This window comes from Macaca mulatta, chromosome 1 (genome assembly GCF_049350105.2).
Source record: "Macaca mulatta isolate MMU2019108-1 chromosome 1, T2T-MMU8v2.0, whole genome shotgun sequence".
Classification (NCBI taxonomy): domain Eukaryota; kingdom Metazoa; phylum Chordata; class Mammalia; order Primates; family Cercopithecidae; genus Macaca; species Macaca mulatta.
The window spans coordinates 150944960-150971982 of NC_133406.1; the positions used below are offsets into that span (position 1 = coordinate 150944960).

Consider the following 27023-nt stretch of genomic DNA (forward strand, 5'->3'; position numbering starts at 1 on the left):
AACAATAAATTAATATCTCTCTCCCCTCTCTCTTCCTCCGTCTTCTCTCTTCCCCTTCCCCTCTCCCCTCTGTCTGTTCTTTACCCACATTACCTTTTTTTTTGACCTGAGCACAGCAGAGATGAAGGTGTAGAAAAAGAAGCTAAGGAGTTTTTTTTTCAGAACTCCCTACCACGCCCCCACTTTTTTTCCGGGTACGTAGATTTTTCAGAGCTTAGGCAAAGAAAGTGCTTGAGACTTATCTGAAGTGTGGCCTAGCTCACCAGGAAACTGATAATGTGGTTTAGGGCCAGAGCCTTAGCTTTAATTAAATGTTCTTCTGCCTGATCTTGTCCCCTGTGTCTGTATAGCTCCTGCAAAGTCTTCTGGGAGACGGACGTAGGTAGCTATCGGAATTAGGACATTTGGTCCTGGATTCTATACCTCTCACAATCTCTGTTTGTTAGAGGCTCAACTAATCACACTTATGACTATCTGAAGATGCCCCAAATGAAGAGAAGGCAGTTTTTTGTTTTGTTTTGTTTTTCAATTGGGGAGGATCAGAGTAATTGTCCAAGAGAAGACATTTTGAGGTCTGTAGTTTCTAAAGAGACTAAAAACAATACATTTCTATTTTATCACCATTTTTTTCCATAATAAATCTGGAAAATGGAAGTGACGCCTATCCTGCTCATTTTATAAAACTGGGCCTCAGAAAAGTCATGTGTTTCACCTAAACTCATACTAAAAGCATACGAGAGAGCCCATGTTTTCTGTTTGAAGTTTTGGGGAAAGATTTAGTTTTTTTCTCTTTAAATTAACTTGATCTAGCTGAAATGATTATTATTTTTTTAAATCCAGGTTTTTTATTTCCAGTGAGCATATAAGGTTTCTTACAAGGTAAAATGATGAGATAGCTGATGGCCTATTTATTAGACAAAAGACCTTTGCAGAATTCTAAAAATATAATATTAAGTGACTAACCGATATAATCATGCATACAAGTGTTCTTCAGGGAATATTGCTATAACACTGTCTCAGCTTGCATTAAGCATTTTCTGAGTCCAATATCTAGCACCTATAACATTTAACATCAACATCCTAAACAATAAGTTAACATACTGAACTTAAGGTCACATAGCCCCAGTTTTGGATATCAGGGCAAAGAATCTCACCAGCTTTTAAGAACTAAAATAACTTGAGTAGGGAGATGCCAATTCTATTTTAAGATAGCTGACCTTAATACTGCCAGTAGTTCAAACACTTCTTAGGAAAGTTAATGTTTTGAACATGATGAAAAAAGTCACTATGTATGTTTAAAAGCCTTTATGTAGGACCGGGCGAGGTGGCTCACGCCTGTAATCCCAGCACTTTGGGAGCCCAAGGGGGACAGATCACCTGAGGTCAGGAGTTTGAGACCAGTCTGGCCAACATGGTGAAACCCCGTCTCTACTAAAAATACAAAAATTAGCTGGGTGTGGTGGTTCATGTCTGTAGTCCCAGTTACTCGGGAGACTGAGGCAGGAGAATCGCTCGAACTCGGGAGGCAGAGGTTGCAGAGAGCTGAGATTGAGCCACTATACCCCAGCCTGGGTGACAAAGCGAGACACTGTATTTAAAAAAAAAAAAAAAGCCTTTATACTTTTATTAGAAACAGGAAGTGCTATTATAACAAAAAAGCTGGGCATGGGCCAGGCTCCCAGCACTTTGGGAGGCTGAGGCGGGTGGATCACTTGAGGTCAGAAGTTCCAGACCATTCTGGCCAACATGGTGAAAGCCCGTCTCTATGAAAAATACACAAATTAGCAGGGTGTGGTGGTGCACGGATGTAAACCCAACTACTAGGGAAGCTGAGGCAGGAGAACCGCTTGAACCTGGGAAGTGGAGGTTGCAGTGAGATCACACCGCTGCACATACTCCAGCCTGGGTGACAGAGTGAGACTCCATCTCAAAAAAAAAAAAAAAAAGAAGCTGGGGATAGGTGGCACACACCTGTAATCCCAGCTACTCAGGAGGCTGAGGCAGGAAGATCACTAGAGACCAGGAGTTTCAAAGCAACCTGGGCAACATAGTGAGAACTTGTCTCCAAAATAACAAATAAAATAAAGCAAAGCTGAAAGTCCTTATTTGCTAGAAACCCCCAAGTGGACATTTGTAGAATGTTACTATACCTCACAAGTCTTATCTTTTATAATACCCCATATCACTTTTTTCCCCCCTGAATATAATTTATTCCTGTATTCCTATAACCACCCTGTATATAGAATGTCAAGAACCTTGATTTTCCCAGGCAGGGTTAACTATGATTTCTCCTTTGTACCCACTGCACTTTATTCACACTGTAGCAATTATGTTGTTTTAGAAGGATGTATATGAATGTTTATCTTTGCAGCTGTTTAAATATCTTTAGGACCAAAGCTAAGTTTTTGTGTCATCAGAAATTAGCCTAGTGCCTATAAGAGTTGCAGAATAAATTGTTACAATGAATATGTTATTTTGCTCTGCAACTATTTTCTAAGCTCCTTTATTCTGTATTCCCCATAATACCTAACACAGTATTGGAAACCTAGTCAACATTCAATAAGTATGTGTTGAAGTATTTACAGTTTCATAGCAAAAAATTAATTAAACAAAACTCTTTTATCACCAAATATTCTCCAGCAAAATCTAGATATTAATATGTCAAGGATGTTATAAAATAGATTTCTATATTGGACTTAAGTCATTTATAAATTCTTTTCCAATTCTGAAAGTCTATTATTTTTAAAGGAAATTTAACTAGTGTAAGACTACAGCCTTTGTGGATAACAATAAACCAGTATCATGAAACTATCACCATTATTCAAGAAACACTATATTTTAAATGACTTTTTAAAAAAATCCCTAAAAAACTAAAGTATACTAAATAGTTAATGAACATAAGCAAAGTTCATTTGAAAATTGGTTATTTAGAATGAAAAAAAAAAAAACCAAAACACTTTTCTACAAAATACCATGAAGGTTATTAGACTCTCAGGGCAGCTCATAAAATCCAATCCATGGGTGTACTGTGAAGTACTAATACTGCTACAGAACTTAATCACAACTAGTAGTAAGGTCTCCACTGGGATGCTGGCAATACACCTCTCCACACATCAGTATGAATGGACAACCACCTGGATAAGAAAAACCTGGCTTTCACCATGACAATTATCAACAATTTTATTATAAAAACAACCACATATGGCAAAATCCCCGCCAAATTTTCATTTCTGTAAAACATATTCCCATAATATTACTGAAATAACTCTGTAACTTCCTCTAATAAGGTACCTCAATTTCTACAATTTCTTAAGTTTCTTTGGCATAACAGCAGGCGTTTTTTTTTCTACACAAACTTTAGCTGTAGTTTTCCTATGAGGGCACATAACAATATATATCATGATTTGTTGCTCACTTATTAGCATGTTATTGCATTATATCATCAAAAAATTTTCTTTTCAAGTTGGTTACTCTAACACATGAGGCCCTGTCTCTCTGGCATTGGGTTTATGCTAATTATTCTCCTGATGAAGCCCCCAGCATTCCCAATGGGCTCTGAAGAAGGCTGTAGTAAAACTCTCACACTACTCAAGAAAGATCATTTGTTACCAGCTGTTGTTTTTTTTTTTTTTTCCCAAGATGGGTTCTCCCTCTATTGCCAATGCTGGAGTGCAGGAGCATGACCTCGGCTCACTGCAACCTCTGCCTCCCAGGTTCAAGCGATTCTCGTGCCTTAGCCTGTGGAGTAGCTGGGATTACAGGCATGTGCCACCATGCCCAGCTAATTTTTTTGTATTTTGGTAGAGACGGGGTGTCGCCATCTTGGCCAGGCTGTTTTCCAACTGCTGACCTCAGGTGATCCATCTCCCTTGGCTCCCCAAAGTGCTGGGATTACAGGTCACTGTGCCCAGCCTTACTAGCTGTTTTTTATAATTTGGGGAGGAAACGGGATTTTTCTGACCTCCTCATTAAATACTCCACACAAAGCTTTCCTCCACCAGTTTATGATGCAGTCCTAATCTGCATTTTTGTATCATTGTTTTTATTAGTAAGACAGTGTAGTGAATTCTCAGAGCTGCTAAAGCACTGATATATTCAGTCACCCAAAGATTTCTGGAGTTTGTGCTGGGTCAAAGGCACTCAGGTAAGTAGAAAAATGAATCGGACACGAATCTTGCCTGTAAGCAACTTGAAATCGTATAGGAGCAATGAAATAATGCCCTTAACACTCTCTGCCATACACTGTTGCTCATTAAGTGCCAATCAAGGGGTGATGACAACTGTTTTGGTAATTCATGTGGTCCCAGCTTCCAAGAGGCTATAGGATTAAATTCTTTGTCCTAACTCTGAGATGGCAGATGTAAAGCTGGACGCATACATCTAAGACACCTGACATTCATGGGGGTACAAGTACTCTAGGACACTAGATGACTAGGTCTTGATTCAGGTCAATGCTTGTTTCAGGCCTTACCAAGTGGATCCAAATAAGAAAAAACTGAAAGGGGCCACTGCCCTTGTGCTATCACTGTACCTGCCACACTGGCCTCTTCTACTCCCTCTGTGTGCAATGTTCTTTCTGCAGGTAGCCTCCCTCTCTCAGTTCCTTTTGTTCTGTGCCTTTTCAGTCCTCACCTTTTCAGAGAGGACTTCCTTGGCTACTCTATTTTGAGGGAGACCCCCTGCACACTCTCTCCTTGCGCTGCTTTGTCTTTTTCAAAGCATTTCTATCTGACATAGTATTTTAAATGTGTTTATTTGTTGGCAGGCATTTTGTCATTTTTATCACTGCCTAACTCCATTGCCTAGAAATACTATATGTAAAGAACAAATGGTTCTCATGTCATGACATATGGATTCTCCTTGTAGCTTCCCCTCCACCCAGGTTATTCAATTTCTGGAAGTGTATCTCCAATAATAGGAAACTTACAACCTACGTGACATTCTCAGAAAGTTCGTAGCTTTTTAAAAGCTTGAGTTTGTATGAGCCAAAATATTCCATCCTAAAACTTCTCTGTTGATTCTATTTGGTCTTCAAGGTGAGACCCCAGGGATAAGTTGAAGCCATTTATACGTTTCACATGGCGGCCCTTCCAGGGTCTGCTGTCCTCATTCTCATGCCCTTTCCATCTTCTCAACTTGAAGATAAGCATGCCCTCAATCAGGCCTCATACAAGGTCTTTTGGTCCCTCTCCTCTATTGGTCACAACTTCTTAACTTGTGGGGTAAAATGCCAAGAAATAAATGTAGTATTCTACATCTGTAATTGAAAGTTCTCAGCTGCTTTTCAAGGACACCAGGTGTTCACAATATATTAGCACATGGCTAAAACATGTCATCTACACTTCTTCATTCACTCATCCCTTCATTCCACAAAATGCATTCTTTTGGGCACTTACTTACATGGTGCCTGCTACTGACTTCTGTTCTGGGGATACAGAAACGAACCTGAATGATGAGGCCTGCCTGGCCTTATGGAGTTTATATTCCTACAAGTTAGAGGTAATTCTTCCAACTAGATTTTTGTTTTTTAGACAAGGGGATGACAAATATTAAAGCTAATGATTGTCTCATTTGTGAACTTTATAGTTAAGGAATTTCCTACTTGTGAAACACAATTGAAATGTTTGCAAAGAGATTTAGAGGGCGGGCAAGGTGGCTCACGTCTGTAATCCCAGCATTTTGGGAAACTGAGGGAGACAGATCACCTGAGGTCAGGAGTTTGAGACCAGCCTGACCAGCATAGTGAAACCCCATCTCTACTAAAAATGCAAAAATTAGCCAGGTGTGGTGGTGCGTGCCTGTAGTCCCAGCTAATCCGGAGGCCAAGGCATGAGAATTGCTTGAACCTGGGAGGTGGAGGTTGCAGTGAGCTGAGATCATGCCACTGCACTCCAGCCTGGGCAACAGAGTGAGACTCCATCTAAAAAAACAATTATAATTGGAAAAAAAAGGATGATATTTGGATGGAACATCTGACATGTTCTATAAAGGAAATTAGAAGAAAGGGGTGAGTGTGTGTGTGTGTGTGTGTGTGTGAGTGAGATCGGGAGAGGGGAACCTCAGGGACAAAGGATTGAATTATTCATGCTTCTCGATGCAAAGGGTTATTAGCATCAGTTGATGCAAAACCCACTTTCTTACATCCACTCTGCTCCCCGCCACTTTTCTCTCTCATTCCTTTTACCTCTTATGCCACCTTATTCCCCTCTACCACCATAAGTGAGCATGCCTCATATAAATGTTAAGTTTATCAAATTTTTCAAAAAATCTAATTGGGATTTTATTAATATTGCATTGAATTTATGAAAAAATTTGTGGAGACTAGACATTTTCGTAAAACCAATTCTGTGCCGCTCAAGAACATGAAATGTCTTTCCAGTCATTCAAATTGCCTTATATGTCATTTATGTCTTAGACATTTAGAACTTTTCTATGAAGGCCTTGTGTATTATTGGTTAGCTTAATTCCTAGATACCCAATAGCTTTTGTTGCTATTTTGGATGGTATCTTGTTCTTTTGTTAAATCCTTCAGTTGGTATGTATCTTTCCAGTTGGGAGTATCTTAGTTCATATTTTTAGAAGTGGACACAAAATCATATTAATAGATTAAGGTTTTTTCACTGTATGAAAACTTGCTATTCCAAAACAATAGGAATTGTAAAATAGGCATAACAAAAATGCAGGATTTTACGAAGGAAATTGGTAGCATAGAAGCAGCAGCATTCACCGTTTATATTAAACAGGAGACTCCAGATATAACATAGAAACTTACCTACAATTAAAATGTAGTCCCAATGTTAGCCTAATCCTCACCACAGGGCCCCTATATTGCTGAGTGGTTCAGAATGCCACCAGTGCTCTCAGTGAAGAGAGAAGACTTTGAGAGGAAGAAAGTAAGGGCAGTAAGTGGTACAGTAGATCTGTTTGCTGATATGATCAGAGGACTGGGGAACATCTCCAAGTCAAAGGCCCTGATTAGAAACACAAGGCCACCTGCCTCCATGTCATAGTGCACTTATTTAACATAGGCCTTTAAACAGAAGTTTTGAATGATTCACACACAGGATCAACAACAGAGGCTAAATATATAGTAGATATCTGCGTTACATAGGAAAAAAGCCTCATATTCTGTCAGTGCTTTCTTATTTGGTGAAAAAGATGTATTATTAAACAATCAATAGGCAACAAGATCATAACAATACCTAACAATGAGAAAAACGGAAACATTCCCCATTCACTGACTGGCATTGGATGGTATCAGATAATCTAAGAAGAGCATTTAGATTCATGAACTATCTTAAACCCAAGACAGTGAAGCGAAAGGCACTCACTCCTATGTTATTCTTGTGGCCAGGAATTCAGTCCACGTAAAATTGTCAAGGTGATAGATGACAAGAAGTAAAATTCTAGGGAAGACCGAAAGTGTCAGTTCGAATAAACCACCATAAAAAGGAGGTCCCAACTAAGGCATATTTTTGATACTAGATGTAACAGAGGTTTTGAAATAGTGTTTCTTTCACAGCATTCACCACCATCCCCACAGAGATGACAAAGGTTGCTCTTCACAATTATTTTCACCATCTAAATAATTTTTGTTTCATATTCCCCAAAGACCCTAGTAGAACAGAGATCTAAGGTGGGTACATGGAAACTTTATACAACTGGGCTGTTGCAGTGGCTCATGCCTGTAATCCCAGCACTTTGGAAGGCTGAGGTGGGTGGATCACTCTAGGCCAGGAGTTCGAGACCAGCCTGGCCAACATCTTGAAACTCCGTCTCCACTAAAAATACAAAAATTAGCTGGGTGTGGTGGTGCATGCTGGTAAACCCAGCTACTCAGGTGGCTGAGGTATGAGAATTGCTTGAACCTGGAAGGCAGAGGTTGCAGTGAGCCGAGACTGTGCCACTGCACTCCAGCCTGGGTGACAGAGTGAGACTCTGTCTCAAATAAAATAAAATAAAATAAAATAAAATAAAATAAAAGGAACATATCTGAGATGAGGTCTTAATTTTAAGCCTTCACTTCTATCTGTGATTTCACCAGTATTCTGATGTAATCAGTATTACTGATTCTAAGTAAGAATTTCTGGGCTTCTATCTATAAAATTCAAATTTGGCAAAAGAAAAAGATCTACTAGAAATCCCAGACAATATACAGCAGATGACTGCATGGGGGAAGTAGAAGCAAGAATTCAGGCACATTAGCAAAATGAAGTCTTCTGAAATCATTCTGGAATCTGTAATTCTGATTGCCTGTACCTTCCCGTGAACTGCCTGTGAGCATTTTCACCTGAAGGTCATTTGTCATGGAGCTGACATTGACGGCTCTAAATCAGAGAAGTAGAAATTAATTTCATGGCTCAAGCCTGTAATCCCAGCACTTTGGGAGGCCGAGACGGGCGGATCACGAGTTCAGGAGATCGAGACCATCCTGGCTAACACAGTGAAACCCTGTCTCTACTAAAATACAAAAAAAATCAGCCGGGCGAGGTGGCGGGCGCCTGTAGTCCCAGCTACTCGGGAGGCTGAGGCAGGAGAATGGCGTGAACCCGGGAGGCGGGGCTTGCAGTGAGCTGAGATCCGGCCACTGCACTCCAGCCTGGGGGACAGAGCCAGACGCCGTCTCAAAAAAAAAAAAAAAAAAAAAAAAAAAAGAAATTAATTTCAATATGCCCTAAAAATCAAAGTGGGGATCAGCTCTAACCAACAAACACACATGTCCTAACCTTTTTGATAGCGTGACCCTGCTGGCCACTTTGCTCCCAGTGATTGGGTTAAATCTTGCAGGATTTTTTTATAGGTGGCTTCGTCATTGAAATAATTCTTTTTTTTCCCTTCCAAATTCAGAAAGCAGGAAATGTCTTTTCTATGTAACAATCACAAGGCAGGTCCCCTAGGGCTTCCAGGGGGCTTGCATCTTCCAGTTCCTGTTTCTGGTTTCTAACTGCTAATTCTATATTTGGTAACGGTCTGCCCATGGGCTGTTTTGGATGTGGTCATAATAAGATAACCTGGAGTCACTGAGCAGAGATCTAAAGCAATCTTATTTTTCCAGGAAGCAATGTGTTGACCTCTCAGGATTTGGTCTATTTTGTTGAATGTGCTGAGTTTTTGAATAGTGTTGTTTATAGCACAAAGTTGGGCGTTTACACTACTGGTCCTTGAGGGTGTATGACTGTACAGGAATAGGACAGACACATATACTCCTACATTCTCCTGGCTTACAGTGAGTTTATATTTGTTCTTATGTAGATTGATGTAATCTAAGGAATGCTCTTTATACATGCTCTTATTCCATGGCAGCCTTGAATAGAGCTACTTGCTCAGAAATGAATAAATATTTGTCAGACAAGTAAGGCAAGAGAGCTGGTTCTAATCCTTTTACATAAGGGCAAGAAAGAATCAACACTCCCTTGATAGATAATAACCTTAATTCCCCAGTATTTTCCAAGCTGAGTAGTGTTAAACCTATATGAATACAATCTTTTAGGAGTAAACAGGTATCAACTGTTAACTTGACATGAAAAAAGTAACTTACAAAACAGTTACTGTAAAAGCTGTTGGATTACTATTTTGTCATCGAAGAGTGTTCTTCTAACTCCACCTTAGATTTTGCCTTTTCATGTATTCCAATCTAGGAGTTAACTTGCTTTGTAAATAAGATCAGAAAGAATGATTGTGCTTTCATTTTACAAGGGGAAAATCAAGGCATAAAAATATATTTTAACAATTTTAACATCACGTTGGGAATGAGAAAGGAACTTGAGCTTCACAGAGAATCCGTTGTTTAGAGTTATCAGTCATTAAGCCATTTTTAGTGGATTATCATAGCACAGCTAAAATAAGAGCTTAAATTCTTCCCCTACGGGACATTACTTTGTTATATGGATCCTAGGTAGTTTTACTTTAATAATTTATAACATGAATTCTTTCTTGTTTTGTTAATGCTTACTATAGATTGCAAATTTTTCTTTTTAAATAGCAGGTATATAGTGAATGCCCCTTAAAATTTTAATTTGTAATTCATAAAATTGATGCTTTTTGTAACTATTTTCTCTTTTTATCATTTTGTACTTGCTTTTACACTGAAAATCCTGTTTTATAAGCCAAACCTTGCCCTCATAATCTGTGCAATTGTGATGGTTCCATAATATGTGATAGCAGTGTGCACAGGGGTGACACACACCTGGAGAATCAGCCTAAGATTGGAATCTCAGCTGCATCCCTCTTGGCTTTGGGACAAATTATCTAACCTTCTATACTTTGGAATTCTCATCTGAAAAATGGGACTAATCTGCTTTCACAGGTTTGTTCTGGGAACTAAATAAAGTACATACAGATTCTAGCACAGGTTCTCTTGCCAGCGTTACTCCATGGATGTGCTTTTAGCATTCTGGATAAAACAATTCTGTTGTGTGGGAATGTCCTACCGATTGCAGGATGTTTAATATCCCTAATTCCACCCTCTCCAAAAAATGCCATCTGGGCCTTCCAGTCACTGTGCCAATCCATGAGGGCTTTGTAAAATGATCACACTAAATATTCCGTTAATACTGAGTTCTCCCCTTCATTCCTCTTATTAAAATATATATTTTGGTTTTGTATACTCATTCTTTGAGACTTCATTCAATTATCTTCTCCTTGAGTCCCTAACTTCCAGTGACTGAGATGACAACATCATATTTGATGCTCTTGAGGCACCATTAAGGCACTCACACATTGGAAGACACTGTTTATGTGTTTCTATGGTCTTCAGACTATTAGCAATCTGAAGGCATGGGCTGTGCTGTTTTTCGTTTGCATCTAGCACCCCACACAGTGTCTGATACATTGCTGATGCACAGGATTATTTGTTGAATTGAGTAGACCACCCCATATGAATTCTGTGCCCTGTAGCCTTCATATTCTGATGCAAAATTTCTTTTGGCATCTCATTTTTTCTCAGAACCCTGTCATCTCAGACAACACTTCCTGTACCCAGTCAACTGGCATCAGATTTCTCTTTAATGGCTGAAGAGATGAAAGAGGCCTATGTGTGAAGGGCCTCAGTTAGTTAACCTATCTGAGCAGGAGCCACCAATTGTGGGAGATAACAGTGGTGGTGCTGAGAAGGCTGGTCAGTGGGGAGCTCAAAAGGCTTCTGGACTGTAGAGAGACACTGTGGGGTTGTGCTGCAGGAAGATGATTCCGACCAGCACACAGGAAAAGAGGTTTAGCTTGTGCTTGAATCCCCTCCTGAACTTACTGCAGGCACATCTCCTAAATGATGCTCATTATAGACATTTTCAAAAGTACACTCTTTTCATTAATTTCATTGCAAGTTAACTACTTATTCTAAAAGATTTTCTGTGTCCTTTCCCTTTTCTGCACTTCGCGTTGCCATGGAATATGTAAACAAGAGAAACAATTCCCTGTGCTTGTTAGGCAGATCCTGCAGCAGCGCTGTGAGCCACGGCACAGTAGTGAAGACAGGTTGAGAGTGCTCCTGCTAATCTATGCCACCTCCCTCTACTATTTCCCAAACTAGCCACCCCAAATCTAACCTTCTCCTTGAGACCCCTGCTCTTCTACCTTCTTTGTTGCTAATTCCTGCTACATCCCTCACCCTCACAATCTCTCAGTAAATGTTGTTTTCTCCATCACAGAGAAACAACAAGCCATAAGGCACAGACTCCCATCTTTCTGTCTCCCTAACAAATAAAAATGCATCTGTAGCTATCATTCCCATTCTGGTGGAAGATGCTTCCTTCACCCAAATCAAGGGTAATCCTTCCTCCTAGATCCTGGATCTTCACCTCCTTCCTCAGGAAATTGACCATCACTAACCCCAAACTCCTGGGTTTTACATCCAACTGATTACTTAATATCTCCATGTTGATGTTTAACATGTATCACAAATTTAACATGTTTAAAAACAAACTTTTCTAGTTGCCGAGGTCTAAAAATCTTAGTCATCCTTGATTTCTTTTCTTTTCTTTCTTTTTTTTTTTTTTTTTTTTTTTTGAGACAGAGTCTTGCTTTGTCACCCAGGCTGGAGTGCAGTGGTGCAATCTTGGCTCACTGCAACCTCTGACTCCCAGGTTCAGGCGATTCTCCTGCCCCAGTCTCCCGAGTAGCTGGGATTACAGGTGCAATGCCAACATGCCTGGCTAATTTTTGTATTGTTAGTAGAGATGGGGTTTCACCATGTTGGCCAGGCTGGTTTTGAACTCCTGACCCCAGGTGATCCACCCACCTCGGTCTCCCAAAAGTGTTGGGATTACAGGCATGAGCCACCACGCCCAGCGGATTTCTTTTTTTCTCTTGTATTTCACATTTAATCTTTCAGCAAATCTTGGTGGGGTTTCCTTCAAAATACATGCAGAACACCTGCTTTCACCCTACTCAAACCATTTAATTCATTTCTTGCCTGGATTATTGCACTGGCCTTCCAAATACCACCCTCACTTCCATCCTCACCCCCTACAGTGTATTCTCAACAGCTGTAGTAGTCTTGTTAAAACATAAATTATGCTAATCCTCTCCTCATTATTCCTCCAAACATGTTCTAACTCACTCAGAACAAAGCCAAGCCCTCCAGTGGCCTAGAAGGCCCTACATGATCTGGCACCCATTGCGTCTCAGGCCTCACCTTTCACGGCTCTTCCCCTCACTCACATTTCTCTGGCACACTGGCCTCGTGGATTTTCCTCAACATTATAGAGGTAATCCTGCTTCAGGCCTGTAACATCACCAGGGGACTTTCTAGGTTCACCTTAACATTCAGACTTACAAGATTACCATAAACTTCATTTGGCACCAGAATCACTTTAGAAATACACAGATTAGAGTCACCAGCAAGGCAACATCAGTCTTTCCCCATTTAGGAAAATCTTCACAACTGTCCATGTAGCTGTCCACACTGCTGTCCTCCCCAAGCCTCTCCTCCCCATATCATCTCCAGTGCAAGGAAAAGAGATCCACTTTAGGTAGGTTCAGAACTTACCCTGGCTTAAAAGCCTTGTGCCTCAAAGGAACCAATATCTCCTGTAACTCAATAGATTAATCTTTGATGTGTCAAGGAGCATGCTGAATCACAAGTTTCACCACAGTCACAGAAGTCCAATGATACAGCTTCCTACCAGGCATTTATCACTCTTCCAGCCCAGATACAGTTGACCAATGAGTGGTCATTTATGCCATAATGTTGCCTAGTAACACAGTTAACATTTGACCTTTATCGGGTCTCCAGGGAAACAGAACTAGAAAACTGAGAACGTGAGAACATCATAAAATCCAACTCTTCTGCAGAAAAGGAAGGGTCCTGTGCCTTCCTTTCACTATGCGCCTCTTGCTCTTGCTGTTCCCTCTGCCTGGAAGCCTCCTTCCAGGACATCTGCCTGGCCTGCTCCTGGACCTCTTTTAATTTCTTGGCCAAAAGTCACCTTTCCAATGAGGCCTTCCCAGGCCATCCTATTTGAAGATTGCAGCTTCTATCTTACCTGTAGTAACCTTCTACCATCTTTGCATGCTTTATTTTTTCCCATTGTCTTTATCCACTAACATATTTACTAATTGATTTTGCTTATTTTGCTTATTTTCCCCATAGAATTTAAAGTTCATAAAGCTGGGAGTTTTGTCTTTTTTCTCCTTCATTGACAATTCTTAGTAGAACAGTGCCTGATACACAGTAGGTTCTTCAACAACTATTTTCTTTATGAATGAATTTATGCCCCTTTTTTAAGACAATAACATCTCACTGGCACCCTTGTTGGAGGGGAGGGGGCAAGATATTTTCAGTGACCAAATAAAAGACAGCATGGTGTGAGGGACGAAGAGCAGGAACTTTGGAACCAAATCACCTGGACTGAATAAAGGCTTCAGTACTCACCTTGGGAGGATCCTTAGCCTCTCTGTGCCTCAGATGTCTCACTTGTGAGGATAGTAATAGAACCTATATCATCTTCGAGTTGTCATGAGGATGACATTTGTTAAAATATATGTAAAGTGTTCAAAAGAGTTCCTGACACATAGGAAGCAGTATGTGTTACTATTTTTAAGGCCAACTTTTAAAAGTCCTTTATTTTCACTCTGTACCACTTCTAGTGATTTCTCTCTCTCCCTATACCTCCTTTTCCAGCTGATCTACCTGAAAAATCACATCTACCCCATAGCTTCTATAATACATTGATTTCCATCCACTTTTCCAGCCACTGACCTAAGATTTCTAATGATGCAGTTGCTACTTTCCCTTCTTAGCCCCTGAGTTAGTTGTGTTGGCTGCCATCATTGTCCATGGCTTCCTTTGGCTTCTGACCTATGCCTCTCTCCTGGTTTACATCTGTCCTTATGGCTGCCTCTTCTCAGTCTTCTTCAAGGGCCCCACTTTCTTCTCCATTTACTCTTTAACGTTACTACTGACACTGCCTTCCCATCACATTCTCCCTGGGTGATTCTCCTTGCAAGCATGGCTTCAGCTCTCATATCGACACCCCAAATGTGCCGGTCCTACTGACAGCTTCCCAAAGATGTCATGTTCTTTCTCCCATCCATGACTCAGAGCTTTCTTTTCTCCTCTTGGTGTCCTCTGACTTTCAGCTAAGGAAAGGTTCTTGACTAACTTCAGCTGGTTTTCCAAGTTTTAATTCAACCACCACCTTTTCTTTTATTCCCAAACCAAAGTGAGGGTTTCTCTTCAGCATTCCCTTAGTGCCTTATGGACACCTCTACCATAGTATAACACAAGTTATTTTGATTGCTAGTTTATTTATTTCTCCCCTAGATATGAACTACTTATATGTATCCATGTCCTCAAAGTATGGTACCTGGAACATAGCAGCTATGTAAAAAATACCCGGATTCAATACATACATAGATGGCATCTATATAAACTTTTATTGGGTTCTTTTTAAATACAGAACTAAACATTCAGTAAAATAATCATATCTCATCAAAATGTTAGTTCTTTCAGAAAATCTTATTAGGGGTAAGGGTAAAGGATGAAGAAAAGCAAAAAGTTCCACTTTGGCAATATCAATGGTGCTGGATATATGCTACATTTCACTGTGAAGCCAGTTTGGAAAGATAAGGGGCCCCCTTTGATGTTAGTGACATCAGACATTACTTGACTATAGTCAATTGCTCTTTGGGCTCATTGAAATCTTTCAAGTACCATATTTACCTTATTAGGAAAGCCCAGTAAACAGGTGTTTCAGGTGATCTGCTATGATTACAGATACATCTACAGAGAACAGTGACTGATACTTACATGGTTAAAAATCACACAGCCAGCTCTCTAAAGAGGTTTCATTGACTTGTGTCTTGCTCTGGCCCCCATTTTGCCAGGGATCTAGGCACCTACCTGTAAAGTACATCCAAACACGCCGATCATGAGCATGGCTACCGAGAGGTAATCGGTAAACACATCCCACCATGGCTTCAGCACTCGGAAGGCAGGCTGCTGCTCAGAGAACTGCCGGAATTCTGTCACGGGAATCATGTTTCTGAGAAAGGAGAGATTACTTGTAAATTAATTTATCTTCAAGTACAACATACTGCATTGTTACCAAATGTGGCTCCAACTCCTCACAGCAGAGGTCTGAATTAGTTCAAGAGCTGTCAAGACACATCAATGTTTTGATGAGCCACTGAATAAAACCACCAGTTGAGGAAATAAGGAGACCCACATGTCCAATAACAAGGTTCCCTTTGTGCACCAGGTGGGACAGAAAGAACATGGCCAGACACTTGCCAAGTCCCAGTTATTTCCTGGACCCTCATTTCTCTTAAACAGAACATGAAGATGCCAGAAAGACTAGAGCTCATCCCTTGAAATGTTTTTGCTATTTATCTTACCATCTTGGGTTATTGCTTTAAGCTATTTTTTTGTTGTTGTTGCTTTAAACTATTTTTAAGTGTAATTTTAGCATTCATTTGTGTTAATTCTTTACTGAGCCCTATTTATAAAGCATTTTGCTCATTCCATGGGAAAGGAAAACAGTGTTTCAACGTGGTCCTTGTCTTTTAAGAAGAAAGGTCTTATTGATGGTAGTGGGTTGAGGAGGCCTCGATTTTTCTTCCTTGTTTCCTTTTTGTCTCCATGCTTGCATCTTGATTTTTTACTCTGTTTCCTGTACTTCTCACATTTCACTGTGAACCCCAAACTTATCCTAATTTTCTCCTCTGAGACAACAGTTTACTCTGGAAACTCCTATCTCTAACCAAATGACAGAAGATAAATGAATAGGGTGCACCCAAGGCTCTGGGAAAAGGGAAAAAGAGGCACATTCTTTTCTTGATCTGCCCCCTCCTTTCTTACTCATTCTCACTGCCTTTGGTGTGACCCAGGACTTGAGGTTAATTATCCTGCTACTGTGAGGAGAAATATTCTTTCTTTATCTCATGGCAAGGAATAGGGGTGGCCAAGGACGGCCAAAAAAATTTCACCTTCCTTCCCTAATACTGAATTAAGAGCTAGATAGACAATAAACGTCCCAGATAAAAGCAAAGCCTCTTCTTTGATTACAGCTTTGGCAACAATTACAATGTTATCTATTCTGTCTTGCTGCATTGTGACTTTTTCTTAAACAATAATTTGTCTTCTTTTTGAATCTGTTAACACAACGTTGAAAATTTCAACAGCCTGGTGATGTTCTCCTCTCTGACCTACCTACTTGACATCTATGCAGAATATAATTTCCTCATTTTACTGAAACACAACTTTTCTTAACTCCTTTCTGTTACCACCATTAGACTACAAGTTTCTTGAGGGTAGAATCTACATGTTCTGCCTATGTGTCTCCTTAAAACATGTGTTGCAGGCAAACTGCACAAGCTCAATACATTACTTCGTATATTTCGAGTGTGATTAAAATTTCAGACTAGTCCGAACTTCCATTTTCCTGACACTTTATGGCCTCTTTTTTTTCTCAGTAAATTATTACAGTGCCACTGCCCAAATGTTTGATAGTCACAGTTGTCTCAGTGGCAGTAACAGATGGCATAAACTCATCTTGACTTCCAAGTTCCACTTCAGAAGCTACTGTCTTACTCTATTTTGCATCCCCATTACTTGCCATACTGCTGGAAAAACAAGAAGCTATGAACAACTGTCTGTTGAATAAATTCTGATGTTTATTCATGAAGCAATGCTCATCCAACTCAGATATGGGGTGACCCTAATCAGCTGCAGTGGCAGGGATAACTAGCAAACCACCTGTGTTATAGTCTATTGTTCCTTGATAGATTTGGTTGTTGTCTCCTCCATAAGTTTCTTTACATCATAGAGGAAGCTGGACTTATTTATAAAAGTGAGCAACAATTTCAGAAATAAAATGCACCAATATAGAGCAGTGGCTCTCTTAACTTTTTGGTCTCAGGAACCCCTCATGCTCTACAACAATGAGGAGAACCCCAAAGTGTTTACATGGGTTACACCTATACATATTTGCCACACCTAGAAGTGAAAAACCAATAAACTAAAAATATATGTAATTTATTAAAAAGTAAACTCATTAATCAACATATATCATCATGAAAAATAACCATATTTTCCAAAACAAAATTAGTAGACCAATGAAATTGTTCTAAATTTTTGCAAATCCCTTTAATGCCTGGCTTAATATAAAAGACAGCTGAATAGAAGACATATCTGCTTCTGCAATCTATTATGATATGTTGTTTTGTCTGAAATTTCCATCTATTGTGATATGATATGTTGTTTTGTCTGAAATGTATGGACCAAACATGGCCTCACAAAGACATGTGGTTGGAAGAGGGAGGAGTATCCTTTTTATATCATGGTATATATTTATTTTTGATACTATGCTAAACCTTGACTAACTTAGTTGCAATATGGAAACTAGAAACTATATCAAACAACTTTTTAAACCTCATTATATTAGAATTAATTAGTGGCCGGGCTCAGTGGCTCGCCTGTAATCCCAGCACTTTGGGAGGCCAAGGTTGGTAGATCACGAGGTCAGGAGATCAAGACCATCCTGGCCAACATGGTGAAACCCCAACTCTACTAAAAATACAAAAATTAGCTGGGCGTGGTGGCATGCACTTGTAATCCCAGCTACTTGGGAGGCTGAGGCAGGAGAATCGCTTGAACCCAGGAGGCAGAGGTTGCAGTGAGCCGAGATCATGCCACTGGACTCCAGCCTGGTGACAGAGTGAGACTCCATCTCAAAAAAAAAAAAAAAAAAAAAAAAAAAAAAATTTAATTAGTCTATCTTGTACTTTGAATGGATTTTTTACACATGCATGATTTTGTAACACATGGATGATTTTGTAACATCATGCATTGGTAATTTGGAAAACATTGGATCACTGAGTTATCCAGATCTTCCAAATGTTGGCACATTTCATCATAACAAAATATTAAGATGTATTTTAGTAATAATATTTAAAAATTCATTAATATCACCACTGCTATCATCAGAAAAATGTTTAAGTATTGGGAAGCTGTCAAGCTCATGGTGGTGACCACAAGTTTTCCAAAATTCTAATTATCACTTGAAAGTTTGAATTTTATTGCTGTCAACAAATACTTTAGTTGTTCTCCTTGAAGTGTCAGGATCACTTCATTCATTTTGAGGATATATATGTCACATACTCAAGTCTCAATAATCAGTTGTTTTATTCAAGTAAAAGTAGTATGATGTGATAAAGTAGCTCATTCTACTTTCAACTCCATTACACAAGAGCTTTCTCTTGACACAACCATTGTACTTTGGAATGCAGCAGAAGTGCTTTATGTATTCTTTCCATTTGATCACATAATGTATTAATAAAATATGCAGTCAAAGGTTGAGAGTTATTAAAACAATAATTTTTACTGCCTCAATAAGGACAGTAAGTGAACCTAGTTTTTTAATTGCAAGTATTACTAGTGAAGAACACAATCCCGCGGGGGGGGGGGGGGGGGGGGCGGAGCAAGATGGCCGAATAGGAACAGCTCCAGTCTCCAACTCCCAGCGCGAGCGACACAGAAGACCGGTGATTTCTGCATTTTCAACTGAGGTACTGGGTTCATCTCACTGGGGAGTGCCGGACGATCGGTGCTGGTCAGCTGCTGCAGCCCGACCAGCGAGAGCTGAAGCAGGGCGAGGCATTGCCTCACCTGGGAAGCACAAGGGGGAAGGCAATCCCTTTTCCTAGCCAGGGGAACTGAGACACACAACACCTGGAAAATTGGGTAACTCCCACCCCAATATTGGGCTTTAAGCAAACAGGCACACCAGGAGATCATATCCCACACCTGGCCAGGAGGGTCCCACACCCACGGAGCCTTCCTCATTGCTAGCACAGCAGTTTGTGATCTACCGGCAAGGCAGCAGCGAGGCTGGGGGAGGGGCGCCCGCCATTGCTGAGGCTTAAGTAGGTAAACAAAGCTGCTGGGAAGCTCGAACTGGGTGGAGCTCACAGCAGCTCAAGGAAACCTGCCTGTCTCTGTAGACTCCACCTCTGGGGACACGGCAATAACAAACGCAGCCGAAACCTCTGCAGACGCAAACGACTCTGTCTGACAGCTTTGAAGAGAGCAGTGGATCTCCCAACACGGAGGTTGAGATCTGAGAAGGGACAGACTCCCTGCTCAAGTGGGTCCCTGACCACTGAGTAGCCTAACTGGGAGACATCCCCCACTAGGGGCAGTCTGACACCCCACACCTCACAGGGTGGAGTACACACCTGAGAGGAAGCTTCCAAAGCAAGAATCAGACAGGTACACTCGCTGTTCAGAAATATTCTATCTTCTGCAGCCTCTGCTGCTGATACCCAGGCAAACAGGGTCTGGAGTGGACCTCAAGCAATCTCCAACAGACCTACAGCTGAGGGTCCTGACTGTTAGAAGGAAAACTATCAAACAGGAAGGACACCTACACCAAAACCCCATCAGTACATCACCATCATCAAAGACCAGAGGCAGATAAAACCAGAAAGATGGGGAAAAGGCAGGGCAGAAAAGCTGGAAATTCAAAAAATAAGAGCGCATCTCCCCCGGCAAAGGAGCGCAGCTCATCGCCAGCAACGGATCAAAGCTGGACGGAGAATTACTTTGACGAGATGAGAGAAGAAGGCTTCAGTCCATCAAATTTCTCAGAGCTAAAGGAGGAATTACGTACCCAGCGCAAAGAAACTAAAAATCTTGAAAAAAAAGTGGAAGAATTGATGGCTAGAGTAATTAATGCAGAGAAGGTCATAAACGAAATGAAAGAGATGAAAACCATGACACGAGAAATACGTGACAAATGCACAAGCTTCAGTAACCGACTCGATCAACTGGAAGAAAGAGTATCTGCGATTGAGGATCAAATGAATGAAATGAAGCGAGAAGATAAACCAAAAGAAAAAAGAAGAAAAAGAAATGAACAAAGCCTGCAAGAAGTATGGGATTATGTAAAAAGACCAAATCTACGTCTGATTGGGGTGCCTGAAAGTGAGGGGGAAAATGGAACCAAGTTGGAAAACACTCTGCAGGATATCATCCAGGAGAACTTCCCCAACCTAGTAGGGCAGGCCAACATTCAAATCCAGGAAATACAGAGAACGCCACAAAGATACTCCTCGAGAAGAGCAACTCCAAGACACATAATTGCCAGATTCACCAAAGTTGAAATGAAGGAAAAAATCTTAAGGGCAGCCAGAGAGAAAGGTCGGGTTACCCACAAAGGGAAGCCCATCAGACTAACAGCAGATCTCTCGGCAGAAACTCTCCAAGCCAGAAGAGAGTGGGGGCCAATATTCAACATTCTTAAAGAAAAGAATTTTAAACCCAGAATTTCATATCCAGCCAAACTAAGTTTCATAAGTGAAGGAGAAATAAAATCCTTTACAGATAAGCAAATGCTTAGAGATTTTGCCACCACTAGGCCTGCCTTACAAGAGACCCTGAAGGAAGCAGTAAACATGGAAAGCAACAACCGGTACCAGCCATTGCAAAAACATGCCAAAATGTAAAGACCATCGAGGCTAGGAAGAAACTGCATCAACTAACGAGCAAAATAACCAGTTAATATCATAATGGCAGGATCAAGTTCACACATAACAATCTTAACCTTAAATGTAAATGGACTAAATGCTCCAATTAAAAGACACAGACTGGCAAACTGGATAAAGAGTCAAGACCCGGCCGGGCGCGGTGGCTCAAGCCTGTAATCCCAGCACTTTGGGAGGCCGAGACGGGCGGATCACGAGGTCAGGAGATCGAGACCATCCTGGCTAACACGGTGAAACCCCGTCTCTACTAAAAAATACAAAAAAAACTAGCCGGGCGAGGTGGTGGGCGCCTGTAGTCCCAGTTACTCGGGAGGCTGAGGCAGGAGAATGGCGTGAACCCAGGAGGTGGAGCTTGCAGTGAGCCGAGATCCGGCCACTGCACTCCAGCCTAGGTGACAGAGCGAGACTCCGTCTCAAAAAAAAAAAAAAAAAAAAAAAAAAAAAAAAAAAAAAAAAAAAAAAAAAAAGAGTCAAGACCCATCAGTCTGCTGTATTCAGGAGACCCATCTCACACGCAGAGACATACATAGGCTCAAAATAAAGGGATGGAGGAAGATTTACCAAGCAAATGGAGAACAAAAAAAAGCGGGGGTTGCAATACTAGTCTCTGATAAAACAGAGTTTAAACCATCAAAGATCAAAAGAGACAAAGAAGGCCATTACATAATGGTAAAGGGATCAATTCAACAGGAAGAGCTAACTATCCTAAATACATATGCACCCAATACAGGAGCACCCAGATTCATAAAGCAAGTCCTTAGAGACTTACAAAGAGACTTAGACTCCCATACAATAATAATGGGAGACTTCAACACTCCACTGTCAACATTAGACAGATCAACGAGACAGAAAGTTAATAAGGATATCCAGGAATTGAACTCATCTCTGCAGCAAGCAGACCTAATAGACATCTATAGAACTCTCCACCCCAAATCAACAGAATATACATTCTTCTCAGCACCATATCGTACTTACTCCAAAATCGACCACGTAATTGGAAGTAAAACACTCCTCAGCAAATGTACAAGAACAGAAAATATAACAAACTGTCTCTCAGACCACAGTGCAATCAAACTAGAACTCAGGACTAAGAAACTCAATCAAAACCGCTCAACTACATGGAAACTGAACAACCTGCTCCTGAATGACTACTGGGTACATCACGAAATGAAGGCAGAAATAAAGATGTTCTTTGAAACCAATGAGAACAAAGATACAACATACCAGAATCTCTGGGACACATTTAAAGCAGTGTGTAGAGGGAAATTTATAGAACTAAATGCCCACAAGAGAAAGCAGGAAAGATCTAAAATTGACACTCTAACATCGCAATTAAAAGAACTAGAGAAGCAAGAGCAAACACATTCGAAAGCTAGCAGAAGGCTAGAAATAACTAAGATCAGAGCAGAACTGAAGGAGATAGAGACACAAAAAACTCTCCAAAAAATCAATGAATCCAGGAGTTGGTTTTTTGAAAAGATCAACAAAATTGACAGACCACTAGCAAGACTAATAAAGAAGAAAAAAGGGAAGAATCAAATCGACACAATTAAAAATGATAAAGGGGATATCACCATCGACCCCACAGAAATACAAACTACCATCAGAGAATACTATAAACACCTCTATGCAAATAAACTGGAAAATCTAGAAGAAATGGATAATTTCCTGGACACTTACACTCTTCCAAGACTAAACCAGGAAGAAGTTGAATCCCTGAATAGACCAATAGCAGGCTCTGAAATTGAGGCAATAATTAATAGCCTACCAACCAAAAAAAGTCCAGGACCAGATGGATTCACAGCTGAATTCTACCAGAGGTACAAGGAGGAGTTGGTACCATTCCTTCTGAAACTATTCCAATCAATAGAAAAAGAGGGAATCCTCCCTAACTCATTTTATGAGGCCAACATCATCCTGATACCAAAGCCTGGCAGAGACACAACAAAAAAAGAGAATTTTAGACCAATATCCCTGATGAACATCGATGCAAAAATCCTCAATAAAATACTGGCAAACCGGATTCAGCAACACATCAAAAAGCTTATCCACCATGATCAAGTGGGCTTCATCCCTGGGATGCAAGGCTGGTTCAACATTCGCAAATCAATAAACATAATCCAGCATATAAAGAGAACCAAAGACAAGAACCACATGATTATCTCAATAGATGCAGAAAAGGCTTTTGACAAAATTCAACAGCCCTTCATGCTAAAAACGCTCAATAAATTCGGTATTGATGGAACGTACCTCAAAATAATAAGAGCTATCTATGACAAACCCACAGCCAATATCATACTGAATGGGCAAAAACTGGAAAAATTCCCTTTGAAAACTGGCACAAGACAGGGATGCCCTCTCTCACCACTCCTATTCAACATAGTGTTGGAAGTTCTGGCTAGGGCAATTAGGCAAGAGAAAGAAATCAAGGGTATTCAGTTAGGAAAAGAAGAAGTCAAACTGTCCCTGTTTGCAGATGACATGATTGTATATTTAGAAAACCCCATTGTCTCAGCCCAAAATCTCCTTAAGCTGATAAGCAACTTCAGCAAAGTCTCAGGATACAAAATTAATGTGCAAAAATCACAAGCATTCTTATACACCAGTAACAGACAAACAGAGAGCCAAATCAGGAATGAACTTCCATTCACAATTGCTTCAAAGAGAATCAAATACCTAGGAATCCAACTTACAAGGGATGTAAAGGACCTCTTCAAGGAGAACTACAAACCACTGCTCAGTGAAATAAAAGAGGACACAAACAAATGGAAGAACATACCATGCTCATGGATAGGAAGAATCAATATCGTGAAAATGGCCATACTGCCCAAGGTAATTTATAGATTCAATGCCATCCCCATCAAGCTACCAATGAGTTTATTCACAGAATTGGAAAAAACTGCTTTAAAGTTCATATGGAACCAAAAAAGAGCCCGCATCTCCAAGACAATCCTAAGTCAAAAGAACAAAGCTGGAGGCATCACGCTACCTGACTTCAAACTATACTACAAGGCTACAGTAACCAAAACAGCATGGTACTGGTACCAAAACAGAGATATAGACCAATGGAACAGAACAGAGTCCTCAGAAATAATACCACACATCTACAGCCATCTGATCTTTGACAAACCTGAGAGAAACAAGAAATGGGGAAAGGATTCCCTATTTAATAAATGGTGCTGGGAAAATTGGCTAGCCATAAGTAGAAAGCTGAAACTGGATCCTTTCCTTACTCCTTATACGAAAATTAATTCAAGATGGATTAGAGACTTAAATGTTAGACCTAATACCATAAAAATCCTAGAGGAAAACCTAGGTAGTACCATTCAGGACATAGGCATGGGCAAAGACTTCATGTCTAAAACACCAAAAGCAACGGCAGCAAAAGCCAAAATTGACAAATGGGATCTCATTAAACTAAAGAGCTTCTGCACAGCAAAAGAAACTACCATCAGAGTGAACAGGCAACCTACAGAATGGGAGAAAATTTTTGCAATCTACTCATCTGACAAAGGGCTAATATCCAGAACCTACAAAGAACTCAAACAAATTTACAAGAAAAAAACAAACAACCCCATCAAAAAGTGGGCAAAGGATATGAACAGACATTTCTCAAAAGAAGACATTCATACAGCCAAAAGACACATGAAAAAATGCTCATCATCACTGGCCATCAGAGAAATGCAAATCAAAACCACAATGAGATACCATCTCACACCAGTTAGAATGGCGATCATTAAAAAGTCAGGAAACAACAGGTGCTGGAGAGGATGTGGAGAAATAGGAACACTTTTACACTGTTGGTGGGATTGTAAACTAGTTCAACCATTATGGAAAACAGTATGGCGATTCCTCAAGGATCTAGAATTAGATGTACCATATGACCCAGCCATCCCATTACTGGGTATATACCCAAAGGATTATAAATTATGCTGCTATAAAGACACATGCACACATATGTTTATTGCGGCACTATTCACAATAGCAAAGACTTGGAATCAACCCAAATGTCCATCAGTGACAGACTGGATTAAGAAAATGTGGCACATATACACCATGGAATACTATGCAGCCATAAAAAAGGATGAGTTTGTGTCCTTTGTAGGGACATGGATGCAGCTGGAAACCATCATTCTTAGCAAACTATCGCAAGAACAGAAAACCAAACACCGCATGTTCTCACTCATAGGTGGGAACTGAACAATGAGATCACTTGGACTCGGGAAGGGGAACATCACACACCGGGACCTATCATGGGGAGGCGGGAGGGGGGAGGGATTGCATTGGGAGTTATACCTGATGTAAATGACGAGTTGATGGGTGCAGCACACCAACATGGCACAAGTATACATATGTAACAAACCTGCACGTTATGCACATGTACCCTAGAACTTAAAGTATAATAATAATAAATAAATAAATAAATAAATAAAAAAACATAATCCCTTCAGTACAGTCGGGTGCCTCTATCTTAAATAATGTGAAGGTGCCTTACTAACCATGGCTTTTGTACCATCAGTGAAATAGGCAAAAAACACCTTAGCATTACAAAACAGTTTTGACTTCATGGGGTCCCTTAAAAAGGTCTAAGTTGCCAGGCTTCCATGGGCCACACTTTGAGAACCACTAAGGCAGAGGGTCACCGTTCCTTTGTCTAAGTCTTAAATAGGGAGCTAAAGATTGATCAGCATAATTTTATTTCTAGCTAAACATTTTTCTATTTTAGAAATATAAATATATTTCCTCCAACCTTGATTTTCAACTTACTACAAAGGATTTTAATTTATCTTATCAGTAATGTCTTTTAATAGTTGCTGAGTACATGAAATAAGAATTCAACAGAAAAGAACCCCATGTGTATTACTCATCTATGTTGTTGAATCCAATGGTCAGTTCTCATTCCTTCTTTTGTTGTTTTTTTGGAGACAGGGTCTGGCTCTGTCACCCAGACTGGAGTGCAGTGGTGTGATCTTGGCTCACTGTAACCTCCACCTCCTGAGTTCAAGTGATTCTGTCTCAGCCTCCTGGGTAGCTGGGACTACAGGTATGTACCACCACACCCAGCTAATTTTTGTATTTTAAGTAGAGACAGGATTTCACCATGTTGGCCAGGATGGTCTCAAACTCCTAGTCTCAAGTGATCCACCCACCTAGGCCTCCCAAACTGCTGGGATTATGGGCATGAGCCACTGTGCCTGGCCTTTCATTCCTCATCTTATTTATGAGCAGCATTTCATGTAATTTGACCATTCCTCCCTTGGCTTTTAAAGGACACCATAGCCTTCTTGTTTTCCTTCTACTTCCCTGGCTATTCCTTCATTGTTTCCTCCTCTTCTTTCTGACCTCCTTTTTTGGAGCATCCCAATGCTTACTCTTAGTTCCTCTTGTCTTCCCTAATGCATTCAGTCCCCTTGTGATTGCATCCGGCCTCAATGTTTCAATATCATCTATACTTAACACTTCACAAATTCATATCTCCATCCAGACTCACAGATCCCACTACCTACTTGACATCTCCTCTCGGATATCCACTAGACACATCAAACTCAGCCTGTCCAAAACCTACTCCTGTCCCAGTCCCCTATTCCCCATCCCCATAGCAAACCCTTCTCCACTTATGGCTTTCCTATTCAGTAAATAGCAACTCTGTCTTTCCAGCTGCTTAGGCCACAAATCTTGGAGTCATCCTTGACTCCTCTCTGTCTCATAAAATCACATGCGGTCTGTCAAAAAACCCTCATTTATTGTGTTTTTTCTTTCTTTCTTTTTTTTTTTTAGACGGAGTTTCTCCCTTGTTGCCCAGGCTGGAGTGCAATGGCGCGATCTTGGCTCACTGCAACATCTGCCTCCCAGGTTCACGCGATTCTCCTGCCTCAGCCTCCCGAGTAGCTGGGATTACAGGCATGTGCCACCATGCCTGGTTAATTTTGTATTTTCAGTAGAGACGGGGTTTCTCCATGACGGTCAGGCTGGTCTTGAACTCCTGACCTCAGGTGATCCACCTGCCTCAGTCTCCCAGAGTGCTGGGATTAGAGGTGTGA

The 27023-nt window shown here is 40.6% G+C and overlaps 1 protein-coding gene and 1 long non-coding RNA gene across 2 annotated transcripts in view; one reads left to right on the forward strand and one right to left on the reverse strand.

The window, feature by feature from the left end:
* The window catches only part of LRRC8C (leucine rich repeat containing 8 VRAC subunit C), a 96436-nt gene that overhangs the window by 24044 nt on the left and 45369 nt on the right, over positions 1 to 27023 (reverse strand). Inside the window, 1 exon segment of the mRNA NM_001257603.1 lies at positions 15341 to 15482. Within this exon segment, the coding sequence (NP_001244532.1) occupies positions 15341 to 15478 (138 nt within the window). The 5' untranslated portion in view covers positions 15479 to 15482.
* LOC144332677 (uncharacterized) lies at positions 18912 to 26882 on the forward strand. The gene is made up of 3 exons (XR_013400644.1): positions 18912 to 19005; positions 25912 to 26026; positions 26761 to 26882. It is a non-coding gene; the product is annotated as an uncharacterized LOC144332677 (long non-coding RNA).